Genomic DNA, 18,138 nt, shown 5'->3' with positions numbered 1-18,138 from the left:
TTGCTGCTAAGGGTGGCCCAACCAGTTATTAGGTTCAGGGGGCAATTACTTTTTCACACAGGGCCACGTAGGTTTGGATTTTTTTTCCCTCCCTAAATAATAAAAACCATCATTTAAAAAACTGCATTTTGTGTTTACTTCTGTTATATTTGAATAATGGTTAAATGTGTTTGATGATCAGAAACATTCTGTGTAACAAACATGCAAAAGAATAAGAAATCAGGATACATACATACATACATACATACATACCAGTTACCATCAAATGTAAACGTGGAAAACAATTTAGATCAGCTAACATCACATTATAATGTGACCTTGAGAGATGCTCTGGACACAGTGGCTCCCCTTAAAACAAAAGTGATCAAAGCACATAGAAACACTCTCTGGTTTAATGAAAACACTCAAGCTCTTAAATCAGAGTGTCGTAAACTGGAGCACAGATGAAGAACAACAAAGCTATATGTCTTTCAAATTGCATGGACAGAGAGCGCAATCATATCGGATGATTAGATCCAGCTAGACTAATCTACTACACCGCTGCGTTTGAAAAGCCAACTTATCTTGGATGAGTTTCACTGGCATTAACTCATCCAAGATGAGGCATCTGATCTCGGATGATTTAAGCGACATACGGAAAATACCCCCCTGGTCTGAAGTGTCTTGATTGCTGCTGCAACATTTGTATAGCAGGGTAAGAATTTGGCATCAACAATATTATCATAGATAGTATAGCTCCAATGGTTCAAGCTGGTGGTGGAAGTGATGTAATGGTGTGGGGGATATTTTCTTGGCACACTTTGGGCCCTTTAGTACCAACTGAGCATTGTTTAAATGCCAGAGCCTTCCCGAGTCTTGTTGTTGACTATGTCCATCTCTTTATGGCCTCATGGCTACTTCTAGCAGGATAACATGCCATGTCACAAAGCTCAAATCATCTCAAACTAATGTAGTTCTCAGAGTTCTTAATACTAAAATGGCCTCCACTGTCACCAGATCTTAAACCAATAGAGCACCTTTGTGATGTAGTGAATAGGAGATTTGCATTATCGATGTGCAGCCAACAAATCTACTGCAACTGCATAATGCTATCATGTCTGTATAAAACAAAATCACAGAGGAATGTCTCCAGCATTTTGGTGAATCTATGCGACGGAGAATTACAGCAGTCCTGAAGGCAAAAAGGGGTCCAACACTATTAATAAAAAATACTAGCAAGGTTTACCTAATAAAGTGGCCAGCAAGTGTATATATTACTTATGTACCTAAAATACCGCATGAGCACGATAATACAAATAAGGAATTCTAACTGGCACACAAAAGCCATGTACTCACAGAATTACTTTTATATTGCCAATGTCCTCATTTCTCTAATGAAAATAAATCATTTAAGTTTTTCTACTACAACACACTTTTCCAATTTTTTTTTATAAGAGATGGAAGATTCTAGTCACTTAATTACTTTCAGCCGCCTTACAATTTTGCAACTTGTATTTTAAACTCATTTCCACTAAGTTTTCTACCTCGAGGCATTTGAGTCCAGTACTTGTTTAAAAAAAATAGTCATAAGTTGGAACAATTACCAAGTACCTAGGTGATGATACTGGACCAATGCAATGAACAACAAATAGTATCAGTGCAACCATATCTAATTTACATGAAAATTATATTTATTGATCCCATCTCCATGATCAACTTAGGAGAGAATAAAGAAATGAATGTCTTTAACTACCCAATTTAAATAAAAAAAAAAGTTTTCAATAACAAAGAATAGTGCAAAATTTAAGTCTGAGGAGGAATGATTACTATGTATTAAACTAGGGGGCTTTGCTTGCCAACCCCTTCACCACCCAACCCCGCCAAGCGTTATGCGCCACTCTGAAGAGGTTGGCTGAACGCACCCCAAGGAGATGTGGCCGCTCCTCCAAAACTTCTGTTAAAAAAAAAAAAAGAATTTGTTTCACAATTTAACCTCTTTGCTCAATCAGCTGCTGGTTTGCTGCTTCTACCATGCCGCGTGAGTAGTTATATGCATGGGGTTTATCACAATGATTTATGACCCTTAAGCCCCGCCCCCTTTGGACTTTGGACCGGAAGTCCCGCCCTATGATTGATGACCCTTAAGCCCCACCCCTATGACGCAATACCGGAGGTTCCTCCCAGCTGATGCAACACCGGAAGTCCTGCCCCTGCTAACGTCACATCTCCCCCATTTGACCTAGCCCTCGCCCTCTGACTGGTTCAGGAAACTGTCAAGGGCCTTTTGATGGATGTCTGTACCCTCGTTGAACCCGCCCCCGGCACCTGATTGGCTCAGGAAACTGTCAAGGGGAATTTGATGGATGTCTGACCCCTGTTTGATCCCACAGGTGCTTAATTAAACAAACTGTCAAGAGCAAACCTCCATGAACGGGCATGTCCTGACAAATCCAGGCCATTTACAGACCTGTTGGTGTCTCCACTTCTCTCGAAGACACACAAGCGTTTCAAGAGGCAGAGCTGCCTGCCTCTACGGTTTGGGTAAGAACTCCTGTATCTATCTATTATTTAAAATAATCTACGACATTAAAGATCTAAACCTTAGTTTAGCACTTGTAAACCGTTTTTTTATTTTATCTAAGTCAAGCCCCCAGACATTCTCTGCACTGACAAGCTGTCCCTTCACTCACTCTACACAGTTGATGCGTGAGAGCTGAGAGCTGAGACAGCCTCTGCTGGGTCGAAGCTCCAAGCGTACATGCAGTCAAGTTCGAAAGACACATCCCATCCCCCGCCCCTGCTGTGTTCTGCAGTTCGCACAGCTGCTCAGACCTGGAGAACAAGTTACGTGTGTAACTTTTAAAGTTAAAGGATTTAAAAATCATTTGCACAGTTAAATAATAGGCAACAGGGACCTTTTAAGGAACGTTTGAGACGCTAGCCTCGGATGTATATTTTGTATATCTTTAAAAAAAGCCCTGTTCCAACCACAATCTCCCATTTTAAATAATCAGCTGCCCCTAAGGAAACAGATCGCGAAAGCACGCTAATAGTTTTCTAAAAGTTAGAATTGTATTCAGATAATCCCAGAGTGAACGGAGCACAAATATTTACCAGAAGCGGGATTCGAAACCACGCTGGCATTTGTCCTTTGAATCTTAAAACCATAGCCTTAAACAGATCGGACCTCCGGGGATAAAGAAATGCGCTTCACAGCCCAGAGATGGCAGGTGTTTGTGTGACCAGTTAGGGGGAAAAGGAAGGGAGCGCGATTCAGAGCACCTAGGCAACAAAAATTGCCTTACCTTGTGGAATGCAGTTTGTAAAACAAAGGATCTTTTTAGGAGACATTCCAAAGACGTGGTGCAACGAGCGTGGCTTGTGTCCGGTTCAAATGATTGGCAAACATAAGGCACTTTTAAAATACCGGTTTATAAAGAGAGATGCTTTAAAATGGTTCTAAAACCTTTTTCATCCCCATTTAAATATATTCCGGTTCAAATGATTGGTAAACATTAACATAAAGCACTTCCAAAAATACAGCTCTATAAAGAGAGATGCTTTAAAAATGATCTAAAAACTTTTTTCATCCCCTTTTAAATATAATTTGATATATAAGCCTTGTAAAAATCACACAGTTAAATAATAGGCAACAGCACCCTTTTTAAATGGCTTATTTTTTAAAAAAAGCTATCCTCGGTCTATAAAAAGTATTTCCCCAAACTTAGATTTTATTTTTTAGACATTTATAGGTCTAAAAGTTAGATCGCCTTCAATATGCCGTTATTCTGGGAAAAAAGGTAAAGACGCTTTGGCAAGCCACGAAAACAGAGGACATTTACCCAATACATGCGGCGCTCGCCTGAAGCTAAAGTGGTGATGGGGGATGCGCTTCACAGCCCAGAGATGGCAGGTGTTTGTGTGACCGGTTACGGGGAAAGGATGGGGCGCGATTCAGAGCACCTAGCAACAAAAATTGCCTTACCTTGTGGAATGCAGCTTGTAAAACAAAGGATGTTTTTAGGAGACATTCCAAAGACGCGGTGCAACGAGCGTGGCTTGTGTCCAACTAAAATGATTGGTAAACATTTGGTAACATAAAGCACTTCCAAAATACAGCTCTATAAAGAGAGATGCTTTAAAAATGATCTAAAAACTTTTTTCATCCCCTTTTAAATATATTTTGATATATAAGCCTTGTAAAAATCACACAGACGTATGCCGCAGTTCCCTTTAAAATCTAATTTGAGACGTCTAAAATATCTAGCCTGGGCTGATTGGTGGCTGATACCAAAAATGTTCACATATATACCGAGCTTAACTTTAGGGTTTATTTTTCTGGGGGCGTCTAAAATCAGACAAAACACAGTTACTAAAAAAGAGCAAAACCCTAATTTCCTTAATTACATTGTCCTCCTGGCTGAGTAATGAATCACGTACTGTACATGTCTGCCGTCCCCCAAAATGAGCAACCTAAAAACATTATATTGTGTAAGTATAATATAATGAAGTTATTTTTAAAAGTAACACCACATCGCTCAAGAGAGACTGATGCCACATGTGTTTTTAGATTTGCTGTGGTCAGTGATTTTTGAATTTTTTGCTTAGCTCATTTCTATCGCCGAGAAGCCTTTTGACAAAGGAAAACTCTGTAAATGCCATGGGCGTTTAAACGGAGCTTTATAAGGAAGCACACGAGGCTCTACTGGAGTGTGCTGCTTTAACTAGAGGCCTTTAAAACACCCTTTGGCAAGCCACGAATACGTCGGTCACTTTTCAACTGTTTCCAAAGCACACAGCCCCCAGCGTCTATATGAACTTCTTAGAAAAATTATTTCTTTTATCTTTGTATAGGATGAAATGAAATAAAACTATTCTTCATGCAGACTATTCATGATTCTTATAAACGTTAAACGAACATATTTTTAAAAATGGAAGTTTGAATCCTTTTTTTTTTAATATATTTTAGAGGGTTATATCCCCGAAGAGTCTCCGATCTATTATACGGATTCAGGTAAGACTTTTTTTTTAAAAATGCTTTAGGCTTGCAAGGTGCTTCAGAGCACTCGTGCGTGTGTGCGCGAGTTTGGGCATGCGCATTGTATGCGTGTCTTGTAGCTTGGGCACGCGCTTGTGTCCAAAGTCCGGGCGACTTGTAAACGTCTCTAGTATATTGTTCATGGGTAAATGAATAGGGTTAAGAACTAACTATCTTGGTGTAGGGATTGAGGTTTCAGGTAGTTACAAAATAACCTATTTAGTTCGAGATTCTGTTTAGCTAACGTAAAATAGAATTTTTTATATGGACAAACATCTAGCGAAATAGAGTCTGCAGGGTGATAACGCATGAGCCGTGTTTGCATGTGTGGATGGATTGATTTAAAGAGAGAGCATGCGTGTTTTTTAATGAACCGAGGCAAACCTTGGAAGCTTAGAACTTTTTGTTTTTTAGAAGCTAGTCCTTTACACAGTGAAGAAGTTTCTCAAGGGGCTTCCTCGGGGTTGACCAATCGCAATAGTTTTTGTCTCGGCGTCTGAAAATTCAAACAGGGGCCTCTCCTCTAAGAATATTCAGGAGTGGCTTTAAAGCGCAGGCCGGTGGTGCATTTACTCTGACATAATAAAAGTATTCTGAACAACCTGCAGAAGGGACCCGCTGGTGAAATGCCTACTGTTTCGAAACGGCCTCTCTCTGTACGGAGCCTGTTTTTAAAGGCTGAGATAACGAAACATTTTTGCTTTATAAACTCTCATTTGAACAACTGGTTAGAGACAGACTCCAGGAGCTTACTGTAACGGTGTTTTCATTCATTTCATTAAATGTAATTATTTTAATACAGAATAGTAGCCCAAATTCCGGGTGATTCAGTGTTCGGATTCAGCGGGGGCGCTCTGTTGCACATCCGAAGTTGATAAAAGTTAAGTAGGTATAATAAAAGTGTCATGAGAATAAAATCTGATTTTTTCATGATTAGCAGGCCAAAGATTTGGCCGTTTGAGAAAAATAACCGTACAGGTGTGTTGTAAGCAGAATCTGAATGACTTGGGGTGGCAAGAAAAGATTTATGATTGAAGATATCAGATGTCTCCAGCTCCTTTAGGGACTTTTATACTAGCTATTATCATTTAAAATGAGTAGAGAAATTAAGTTCTATGCTATGTTTGGGGTGGATGTGATCAGAAAGGCACTGATAATTCCAAAGACCGGTCAAGAAAACTGATGGAAAAAGGGATTTTTCTTATAATGCTTTATTTTCATGTTAAAGCAACTGGTCATTTTACTTGGTTACTGAAAATATATTTTGTTCACTAATGCTTTAGTGTTTAATTAAGAATTACCTAAATATTTGATCATTAGTTTAAGCAGAAAGAGTAATTAGCTCTGCTATTTTAGTACAACGAACTTCGGATGTGCAACAGAGCGCCCCGCTGAATCCGAACACGGGTCGCGAGTCTGCTGGAGCCGTTCCCTGCCAACACAGGGCGCAAGGCAGGGAACCAATCCCGGGCAGGGCACCAACCCACCGCAGAAACAAAAATCATAATTGGGCTTTTCTGTTTTTAACTTTTTAATTAAAAATAGTAAAATGATTTCTAATTATCCCCTGTGTTAATAGAAATAATTTTAGTTTTGAGTAGACAGAAAATATCAACATTTTGTGCTAGTGTAACAGTGAGTGCTTTTAAATGCACGTACAAAACTGGGATAAGGTGTTCAACCTGCTTTCTTATAAATCTCCGTTTAAATGCACAAGTGTACTTAGAGTTTTCCTTTGTCAAAAGGCTCCTAGGTGATAGAAATGAGCTAAGCAAAAAATGTAAAAAAAAAATCTCTGACCGCAGCAAATCCTAAAACACACGTGGAATCTGTCTCTCTTGTGCGGTATATGGGGTTACTTTTAAAATAACTTCATTATATTACTGACACGTCTAAATCACCCGGAATTTGGGCTACTATTCTGTATTAAAATAATTACATTTAATGAAATGAATGAAAACACTGTTACAGTAAGCTCCTGGAGTCTGTCTCTAACCGGTTGTTCAAATGAGAGTTTATAAAGCAAAAATGTTTCGTTATCTCAGCCTTTAAAAACAGGCGGCTCCTACAGAGAGGCCGTTTCAAACAGTAGGCATTTCACCAGCGGGTCCCTTCTGCAGGTCGTTCAGAATACTTTTATTATGTCAGAGTTAATGCACCACCGGCCTGCGCTTTAAAGCCACTCCTGAATATTCTCAGAGGAGAGGCCCCTGTTTGAATTTTCAGATGCCGAGACAAAAACTATTGCGATTGGTCAACCCCGAGGAAGCCCCTTGAGAAACTTCTTCACTGTGTAAAGGACTAGCTTCTAAAAAACAAAAAGTTCTAAGCTTTCAAGGTTTGCCTCGGTTCATTAAAAAACACGCATGCTCTCTCTTTAAATCAATCCATCCACACATGCAAACACGGCTCATGCGTTATCACCCTGCAGACTCTATTCCGCTAGATGTTTGTCCATATAAAAAATTCTATTTTACGTTAGCTAAACAGAATCTCGAACTAAATAGGTTATTTTGTAACTACCTGAAACCTCAATCCCTACACCAAGATAAAAACTTTAGCAAAACAGACACCCTAATTCTTAATCCTATTCATTTACCCATGAACAATACACTGGAGACGTTTACAAGTCACCCGGACTTTGGACACAAGCGCGTGCCTAGCTCGCAAGACACACGCACAATGCGCGCATGCCCAAACTCAGCACACGCACGAATGCTCTGAAGCACCTTGCAAGCCTAAAGCATTTTTAAAAAAAGGGTCTTACCTGAATCCGTATAATAGATCAGAGACTCTTCAGGGATATAACCCTCTAAAATATATATATAAAAAAAGGATTCAAACTTCCATTTTTAAAAATAAGTTCATTTAACGCTTATAAGAATAATGAATAGTCTGCATGAAGAATAGTTTTATTTCATTTCATCCTATACAAAGATAAAAGAAATCATTTTTCTAAGAAGTTCATATAGACGCTGGGGGCTATGTGCTTTGGAAACAGTTGAAAAATGACCGACGTATTCGTGGCTTGCCAAAGGGTGTTGTAAAGGCCTCTAGTTAAACCAGCACACTCCACTATAGCCTCGTGTGCTTCCTTATAAAGCTCCGTTTAAATGCACAAGTGCATTTACAGTGTTTTCCTTTGTCAACAGGCTCCAAGGTGATAGAAATGAGCTAAGCAAAAAATTCAAAAATCACTGACCACAGCAAATCCAAAAACACATGTGGAATCAGTCACTCTTGAGCGATGTGGTGTTACTTTTAAAAATAACTTCATTATATTATACTTACACTATATAACATTTTTAGGTTACTCATTTTGTAAGGGACGGCAGACCTGGGCTGGCATCTCGACATGTACAGGACATGGTTCATTACTCAACCAGGAGGACAATGTAATTAAGGAAATTAGGGTTTTGCTCTTTTTTAGTAACTGTCTTTTGTCTGATTTTAGACAGACCCCAGAAAATAAACCCTAAAGTTAAACTTTGTATATATGTGAACATTTTTGGTATCAGCCACCAATCAGCCCAGGCTAGATATTTTAGACGTCTCTAACATGATTTAAAAGGGAATAGGCATACGCCTGTGTGATTTTTACAAGGCTTATATATCAAAATATATTTAAAAGGGGATGAAATAAGTTTTTAGATCAATTTTAAAGCATCTCTCTTTATAGAGCTGTATTTTTGGAAGTGCTTTATGTTAATGTTTACCAATCATTTGAACCGGAATATATTTAAATGGGAATGAAAAAAGGTTTTAGACAAATTTTAAAACATCTCTCTTTATAAAGCGGTATTTTGGATGTGTATTTTGGATGTGCTTTATGTTTGCCAATCATTTGAACCGGACACAAGCCACGCTCGTTGCAATCGTCTTTGGAATGTCTCCTAAAAACATCCTTTGTTTTACAAGCTGTATTCCACAAGGTAAGGCAATTTTTCACATGGGACGCAATCTGTTGCTATGTACTCTGAATCGCTCCCCATCCTTTCCTCCGTACTCTACCGTCTCTGGGCTGTGAAGCGCACCCCCCATCACCACTTTAGCTTCAGGCGAACGCCGCATGTATTGGGAAAATGTCCTCCGTATTCGTGGCTTGCCAAAGCGTCTTTACCTTTTCTCAGAATGACGGCACGTTGGAGGCGATCTAACTTTTAGACCTATAAATGTCTAAAAATAAAATCTAAGTTTGGGGAAATACTTTTTATACACCGAGGATAGCTTTTTTTTAAAAATATGCCATTTAAAGAGGGTGCTGTTGCCTATTTAACTGTTTGATTTTTACAAGGCTTATATATCAAATTATATTTAAAAGGGGATGGAAAAAGTTTTTAGATCATTTTTAAAGCATCTCTTTATAGAGCTGTATTTTTGGAAGTGCTTTATGTTAATGTTTACCAATCATTTGAACCGGAATACATTTAAATGGGGATAAAAAAGGTTTTAGAACCATTTTAAAGCATCTCTCTTTATAAACTGGTATTTTGGAAGTGCCTTATGTTTGCCAATCATTTGAACCGGACACAAGCCACGCTCGTTGCACTGCGTCTTTGGAATGTCTCCTAAAAACATCCTTTGTTTTACAAGCTGCATTCCACAAGGTAAGGCAATTTTTGTTGCCTAGGTGCTCTGAATCACGCCCCTCCTTTCCCCCTAACTGGTCACACAAACACCTGCCATCTCTGGGCTGTGAAGCGCATTTCTGTATCCCCGGAGGTCCGATCTGTTTAAGGCTATGGCTTTAAGATTCAAGGGACAAATGCCAGCGTGGTTTTCGAATCCCGCTTCTGGTAAATATTTGTGCTCCGTTTACTCTGGGATTATCTGAATACAATTCTAACTTTTAGAAAACTATTCGCCGTGCTTTCGCGATCTGTTTCCTTAGGGGCAGCTGATTATTTAAAATGGGAGATGGATGGAACAGGGCTTTTTTTAAAGATATACAAAATATACAACCGAGGCTAGCGTCTCAAACGTTCTTTAAAAGATCCCTGTTGCCTATTTAACTGTGCGAGTGATTTTTAAATCCTTTAACTTTAAAAGTTACACACGTAACTTGTTCTCCCGGACTGAGCAACTGTGCGAACTTGATGCGCGCTCCCGTTCCGGGTTAGGGTGGGGGGTTGACAAGCATGCGCTCGCAGAACACAGCAGGGTGGGGGTGTTTCTGTCAGCAGAGCTCCGGCCTCATACAGTTTGCAGCTATAGACCTTGCAGGGCCGTGCAGGGGCGGATGTCCGGCTCTCACTGTCTACACAGAGCCTGTCATTTTTTTGAGAGAGAGCAGGGGCTGCTAAAAAGCCGGGCTGCTTGATTTCTGTAAGGTGGGAATCTTGAATCACCGCTAAGGATGTTTTTTTACTGCAGAATCTGTCTGTGAGATGGAAAAAGCAGCTTGACTTAGTTCGAAGCAAAGATCAGATGTTTTAATTGCGTGTTCATCTTAAAATCGTAGATAGAACAAAATTCTTCGCTTTTATACCGCCTTTCAGAACTGGCAGGGACTTGTGGGGGACTGGGAAGTGTCTTTCGACCTTGACTGCATGTGCGCTTTGAGCTTCGACCCAGCAGAGGCTGTCTCAGCTCTCAGGCATCAACTGTGTAGAGTGAGTGAAGGGACAGCTTGTCAGTGCAGAGAATGTCTGGGGGCTTGACTTAGATAAAATAAAAAACGGTTTACAAGTGCTAAACTAAGGTTTAGATCTTTAAAGTCGTAGATTATTTTAAATCATAGATAGATACAGGAGTTCTTACCCAAACCGTAGAGGCAGGCAGCTCTGCCCCTTGAAACGCTTGTGTGTCTTCGAGAGAAGTGGGGACACCAACAGGTCTGTAAATGGCCTGGATTTGTCAGGACATGCCCGTTCATGGGGAGGCTGCTCTTGACAGTTTGTTTAATTAAGCACCTGTGGGATCAAACAGGGGTCAGACATCCATCAAATTCCCCTTGACATTTTCCTGAGCCAATCAGGTGCCGTGGGGGCGGGTTCAAGGAGGGTCAGACATCCATCAAAAGGCCCTTGACAGTTTCCTGAGCCAATCAGGTGCCGGGAGCGGGTTCAACGAGGGGACAGACATCCATCAAAAGGCCCTTGACAGTTTCCTGAACCAATCAGGTGCCAGAGGGCGGGGGCTAAGTCACATGGGGGAGATGTGACGTCAGCAGGGGCGGGACTTCCGGTGTTGCATCAGCTGGGAGGGACTTCCGGTATTGCGTCATAGGGCCAGGGCTTAAGGGTCATCAATCATAGGGCGGGACTTCCGGTCCAAAGTCCAAAGGGGGCGGGGCTTGAGGGTCATAAATCATTGTGACAAACCACATGCATATAACTACTCACGTGAACTGCACTTCGCTTACCTACTCCTTAAACCCACCCACCGTCAGCGCTACTGTAGAAGGAAAATTTTTATATTAACATAAAGAATAGCAAAGAGCCATAAAAAGTAATTTAAAGCTTCTAAAATATTAAGATTAAGCATAAATTAGAATGTTGAGCAAATATGATAGGTCGAGCAAATAGTTAACTAAAATTCAGTTATATTGCATTATTTTTTTAAGTTTAAAGCAACATCTGGTCTAAGAAAGAAAAGAAATTGACACATCGAAACCAGCTTCAGACAAGATAAGAGTTTGAGAACACCTGTGATTCAAGGCTAGGAAGCGATAACACAGAGAAGATGACTCTGAAGGGTGCGTATCGAAAACTAGCTGGGTTGATGAATCAGCAGAAAGGCAACAAAAAGGCTTTTGCTGTAAGCAGGGTCACACTGACATAATGCATGAAGAGAAAATCTTAGTAAATTCAGGCATTAGCAAAAATACTAGAAGAATATATTAGCAATTAACTTTAGTGTAGAAATTAAGACAAATCAAGCATGCCAAGCAATGATTAAATGAAAGCACATACTATACTTCTTTTTATTAAAAGCTTAAGCTTCAGGTCACTATTATAACAAGTTTGGAAGGTTTAAGAAAGAAAATGATGAGAGGAAACCCATATAAGGAATTGAAGCCTTGGCCAGTTAGAGAAAATGGGAACAGCATAGAAAAATCAACCAGTGATAGGAAAGTAAGGAGATAATAAGGGTTCCCATGGAAACTCAAGGTTCGGCCGGACAGGATTAGAAGGGAGTCAGAGAAGATGGGCAAAAGAGCTCATTCGAGTGAGGTCAGAAAAGATCGGAAATGACATAAGAAAAGCCCAAAGATGGTAAGAGGAAGCCATCCACACAGTTTTAGACCAATCAAAATAATCCGAACAGAAACCAAGAGGAATAATGGACAGTAAAACCAGGTGCAGAATGAGCTAATTGAACGAGGCCAAAATGATAAATTGTTATAAAAACTTCAATTGCTGTAATGTTCGGGGCTCAATCTCATTCAGCCGAATTGGGTTAAGTCCGTGTGGTTGATTTATTGCAATAAAGCCTTAAAACTCTGTCTATCTCGAGTCCTAATAGCCTTTATTTTTAGGTAAAAAGCCTTCCGATGATGAATTTTCACTACAACACTACGCGCCGTTGTGAAAAGGAGAGCTGAATGCACTACCCCAAGGAGACACTTTCGCTCCTCCGAAACCTCTCTTGAACGGCGATACAATGGGAATCAAACAGTTGTTTTTTACCTCCTCTTTGCTTGATCAGCTGCTGGCTTGCCGCTGCTCCTGTGCAGCGTGATCTGCATTTCGTGAAGTACTTTGAATGTTTTAAACTCAATGCCTTGCCCCTCTTCTACCCTCAAACACTATTCGATCTCTATTTGCTGTTCTGTTATTTCACAGAGTAATATTTTCTTGAGACTTTCGAATTTTCCAACTTCCATTATCCCTAACCTGCTCTGCATGTGTATCACGGGACTTGCTTCCAAAGGTTGCAAGTATGACATGACCTGCCCATTTTGTGGAAAGTGAAAGTGTCTGTCTCCTTCTCTCAAAGATCTCTCTTCAAAAGAGCACATCTCATCGTAGTCTCATCCCAATTTTTTTTTTTTATAATGGAGAGAGAGAAGGTATTTTTAAACACAGTAATTTAACTACCACTACTGTATTTTAACTCAGACTTTAAACAAATTAAGATCTCAGAGTTGCATGTTCATATGACATTAGTACTACATTCTTGGAAATAAGCTTTACAAGAAAAATTGCCATCTTCTCTGTACGCTTCTCTTATTCTCATAATGATGTTAATATAGATCGGTTCTGCTCCCAGGAGTACAACAAAAGAGAGGTAGAAAGATAAGATAATTGTTACCACCTATTGTCTATTGTTATATTGTCTAATAGCTGTGAACAGTCAACTCATTTTGTCTTCTTGCCGTCTACTTTAAAGCTCATGCAGCCCTGTGCAAAACACACTTTTCCTTGACCAATTGATGACAGTTATTTATGCTTTGGTTTCTTATACGCTTAACTCGCTCTCTTCCAAGCTCTGCTCTCACAAGTTTTCAAGGGGCAAAAATCTATATACTGTATTTACAGACAAGCTCCTGGCTCTGCTTCACACTACATTAGGTAACTAACTCATCTGGATAGTTTAAGACCATTTTTATAACTGTTAACTTTGAATGTGTAAATGTTTAACAATGTTGGAATGTTGTTGCAGCACTTCTTGTGTGATTATGGGCTATAAAGAAAAAAATTGCATTATATTGTATTTGCAATTCCTAGTTTACGAACATGGACAGATGTAACAATTTCAAACAATAACAGGTGTTTGTATATAGGATACTCTTACCATCATTTTTGGACTCTGTTTCAGAAAGCAACTCCTCCTGCGAGCAAGAATTGTCTGAATTTTCTTGCACTGTATGATTTTCCTCACTGTTGAAAGGAGAAGGCCCCAAGAGTGCTCCATCGTTGCTTGTCTGCACCAAAATGTCATTTTTGCTTTGTGGCTTCTGGTTTTTCATTGCCAAACCTATAAGGAAAGAACAACTCACAAATTAATTCAAATTACCATACAGCAAAATTTCACTCCTTCATATGAACTCTCACTTATGTTAATTAATGATGGTTATAGTGGATAATGTGCTCAGCTAAACAAAGCAGGCCACCATATACTCCTTCAATACTTTCAACCCCATCTATGCAAATCCCATCTGAATCCATGTAAATGAAAATAATTAATCCATGGAGTATGACTTGATTCCATGCCTTTGCCATTTCCAAGTGGGCACTGCCTTATAAAACTTCTGAACTAATAACAATCTCAGCTTAATACATTACCCAAAAAAAAGAATTTAAAGGTAAACCTGTATACTGATATGTCACCCGCAGTGCTAGAATGTAAAATACCGATGATACCGTTATAAGTACTGTAATTCATGCAAGCATGTTTTCATTGCTAGAAGCCTTAGAAGGTGCAGGTCGTTTCAGCGGCATCTTGAGGCTTTAACCCTTAAACTGCCACTGATACTTGGAGTAATACTTTTTTGCTGCACTTTTTAAGTAAACGTCACAATTCACAAAGAAAAAGTGAAATTTTAATGGAACACATTTTTTTCATGCAAAGAGCATCAGAATCTGATCATTTTACACACTGCTAATGAACTGTAAAAACTATTTTAAAAACTACTGGAATAATATGTACTAGGTGTAACTGATGCCATTGATGAAATTCAGTAAATCACTTAGCCAACTGCGCTTGAACTGGCTGCACGCAAGCACACAGAGGTAAACTCTGATACTTGCAGACTAGTCTAGTGCAGTGGCTGAATCCCAGAGACAGTGAGGCTGCAGGGGCCGGCAGTGGTCATGAGCTGGCTGCTCTGCGAATGTATGTGACTGATCAGCGCCGGCATGCTGGTAAATTGCACTGGGGACCAACAATAGCCGGTTGCGGCATTCAATGAATGGACATCGCCGAATATACTCGTCTCCTACGTGCTGGCACATGGCACTGGGAAATGACTATAGCCAGTTGCGCTGGTTTAAGGATTAAGAAGAACAAAACAGAAAACACAAGAACTCTCAGTTGGAGATGCGTCAGTGTCAATCAGCAGCAAGGAGAAATCAATACTGCTGTAGCGGTCCGGAGCCACTAAGATTCACACTGTCGAGAAGACGTGATTTATTTCATTTTTATGGTGTAGATTCCAGGGACACACCCAGCCTTGTCCCGATCCGTACACACTCAGAAATAGAGACAAAAACAAAGTAAACCGGTAATCAAACAGCAAATAAAGAATGTAATGAAAACAAAGATACCACCCCTGTTCCCCTTACGGCGATTATACGTACATTAAATACAACAAAGCACCAACAAAAACACACACAGTAAAGTCCATGAAAAACAGCAACAGATGAAATGTAATGATGAAAATAGATAGTCCAGAGATCCGTACATTGAATGGGAATGTAGAGATAGTCCTACCGGTAGTTCCTGAAATGGTGAAAGACAGGTGGACGGGTTCAGGAGTGCTTCTTTCTTCGCAGGATAGCAATGAATCCACTTACAGTCCCCCATGTACACAGGCAGAAGGCAGACAATCCAGACCCCAATCACGAAACGTTCCAGGACAAAACGAATAAGTACAGGTGACCCAAAAGAAGGCAGGCAGAAAGACAGGAACTTGAAACACAAATTACAAAACCTTTTTTTGTCTTTTGGTAACCGGCCCCAATTTTAAAAGCTGCGCTGACATCCTTTGACCAACAGCCCATGCACCCTCAGCACAAGACCAATCACAGCCAATGTATATATATGCATATACTTTTCAGACTGAATCCAGTTTAGGTGCTTTACTTGGCCCAGTTTCACAGTAACAGTTGGTAGTTCTATTTTGATGTTTCTTCTCAAAAGGACCAGTTTACTCAATAATATTTATATAGTGCATCTTCCCAGATTTAAAGCACATCACAGAATTTCAAAATTAACAACAGTGAAAAAGCAAAAAAAAGATCAAATACTCAATACTGGATATAAAATAAGATTAGCATACAACACTAAATAAAGAAACAGAAAACTTTGAATTAGAAAGACAACACACCAGAATTAAATAAATTGCAAAAAAACACAAATCTAAGTGAAAGCCCTGAATGAACAACATTATGTATGATACAAATGCAAATCATCCTGAGCACCTGGACAGAAATGTAAACTGAAAGGACAGGTCAGAATGTCAGGGTAAGCCAAATTTAAGGTTGGGCAATTTGGCTGAAAATTCAAATCACAATACTTTTGGACCAAATACCGACATATGATATGCATTGATATTTCTTCCTATCTAATTTTACTCAATAATTCTTCGTAGTTATATTGTTCTAATAATTAAAAATTTGGGGTCTGACTCACCAGTAATAATTTTATATGATTTACTTTACAATAGCACAGGCATAAACACAATATACATTATCGCAAGATATTCATATAAAGAATAAATATGCACAGGAAAGCCAATTTTCTGACTATACTTAGGTAGTGTACGAGTAGGTGCTTTAACTACTTTAGTGGATTTGCCATAAACAAAACAAAAAAAAATAAAAATAAAACTTTGGCTGCTTCAGGCAAGTTGAAAGTTCAGCTTCAGTTTTATCACTGAGAGACAATGTGGATGAAGATGTTGGCCTCTTAAAGGAGCTACTAAGGCTTCGCTTCTCTTTTTTGGCTGCCAGTAAAATGTAAGATCTTTTAAAAAGTGGATCGATAAAACAATGTCCAGTAGTTGTTAGGCGGAAGAGTCAAACTTTAACTTGGTCTTAACTGACATACAGTGATCCCTCCTCGATCGCGGAAGGTGAAAATCCGCAAAGTAAAAACCATATGTTTATATGGTTATTTTTATATATTTTAAGCCCTTATAAACTCTCCCACACTCTTATAAACATTTCCCATACAGTTATACAGCATAAACCCTTTGTATTCTCTTAGATATTAGGTAAGATTTGTTGAAATTATGTATGCAAACACAGTTTATATACAGTAAAACCTAAATATTATTTTAAAGATAGAGCATCTCCGATATCACGTTACAGCCATTACGATAGACTTGCCACCAGCAATAAATACGTACAATGCAAGTAAAATTGTATACAGTAAAATGTGTGTACAGTGACACTAAATATATGTACATGTACTAAGTACTGTACGTAGAAAATTATGGTTATTCACCAACAATGACACAACGACTTGTCCGATAACAATGAGTTTAATTTTACTGCACAACAAAGGAGAGCATTACAGCTCTTCTAAAGGAGCCTCTTCAGGCGACTGTGTAGCACCCCTGTTGTTGTTCTCCTGGCAGTCTTTAATCCAAATCCCTAAAGCAGATTCCATCCGGACTACCGCCTTATTACGTCCACTTACAACTTGTTTTGTGCTCTGGTTAAAGGACACTGTGGCCGTAGATCTTATATTGTTTTCCTCCTTTTTAAATAAAAAGGATTGTGGAGTCATTGATGCCTTAATAGTGTCTGTCCTACAGCAGTGTAGCTGTTCCCTTCCTTCAACATATCCAAAACTTTTACTTTTTTGGACCATCTTCCGTTGGCGCTTGGGCATGGCCCCTGAAGCAGTAGCAGATTGTTTTGGAGCCATAACTAAGGGCTTGACTATGCGCAAAGATAAACACAAAAGAGCACAAAAGTTAACTCTTTACACAGGAAAACACGTTGATGCTGAATTAGCGAGACGAGACTTCCTGGTTAACACAGCAAAATTGAATTTGGTGCTCCATTGCTGAGTCAATCAGCACACAGGAACTTAACTGTGTGCACAGATTGGGTAGCTTCTCAGCCATCCGCCAATAGCGTCCCTTGTATGAAATCAATGGGGCAAACCAATTGAGGAAGCATGTACCAGAAGTAAAAAGACCCATTGTCCGCAGAAACCCGCAAAGCAGCGAAAAATCTGCATTATATATTTAGATATGCCTACATATAAAATCCGCGATAGAGTGAAGCCGCTAAAGCGTGATATAGCGAGGGATTACTGTATTAAACTTTGTCCTCCTGCTGGTGAGCCAAGAAGCTAGTTTAAAAAAAGGTGTAACACAGACTCAATATAGAAGACTATGATAAAGGAATGCAGTGAGAGCACACCTGTAAAATTCCAGGAAGGGTTGGAGAGCTTTACTAGTTGGTTGACTCCAGAACATCAATTTACTGCTAGGTGGGGTA

At 39.5% G+C, this 18,138-nt stretch overlaps 1 protein-coding gene across 1 annotated transcript in view; it reads right to left on the bottom strand.

Annotated features, from left to right (window-relative positions):
* The window catches only part of LOC120518211 (alpha-taxilin-like), a 152,004-nt gene that overhangs the window by 83,846 nt on the left and 50,020 nt on the right, over window positions 1–18,138 (bottom strand). Inside the window, exon 2 of the mRNA XM_039740878.1 lies at window positions 13,757–13,939. Within this exon, the coding sequence (XP_039596812.1) occupies window positions 13,757–13,931 (175 nt within the window). The 5' untranslated portion in view covers window positions 13,932–13,939. The remainder of the gene's footprint in view (window positions 1–13,756; window positions 13,940–18,138) is intronic.

This window comes from Polypterus senegalus, chromosome 17 (genome assembly GCF_016835505.1).
Source record: "Polypterus senegalus isolate Bchr_013 chromosome 17, ASM1683550v1, whole genome shotgun sequence".
Lineage (NCBI taxonomy): Eukaryota > Metazoa > Chordata > Cladistia > Polypteriformes > Polypteridae > Polypterus > Polypterus senegalus.
The sequence above is the reverse complement of the archived record's forward strand: the minus strand, read 5'-3'. Positions and strand labels throughout refer to the sequence as shown.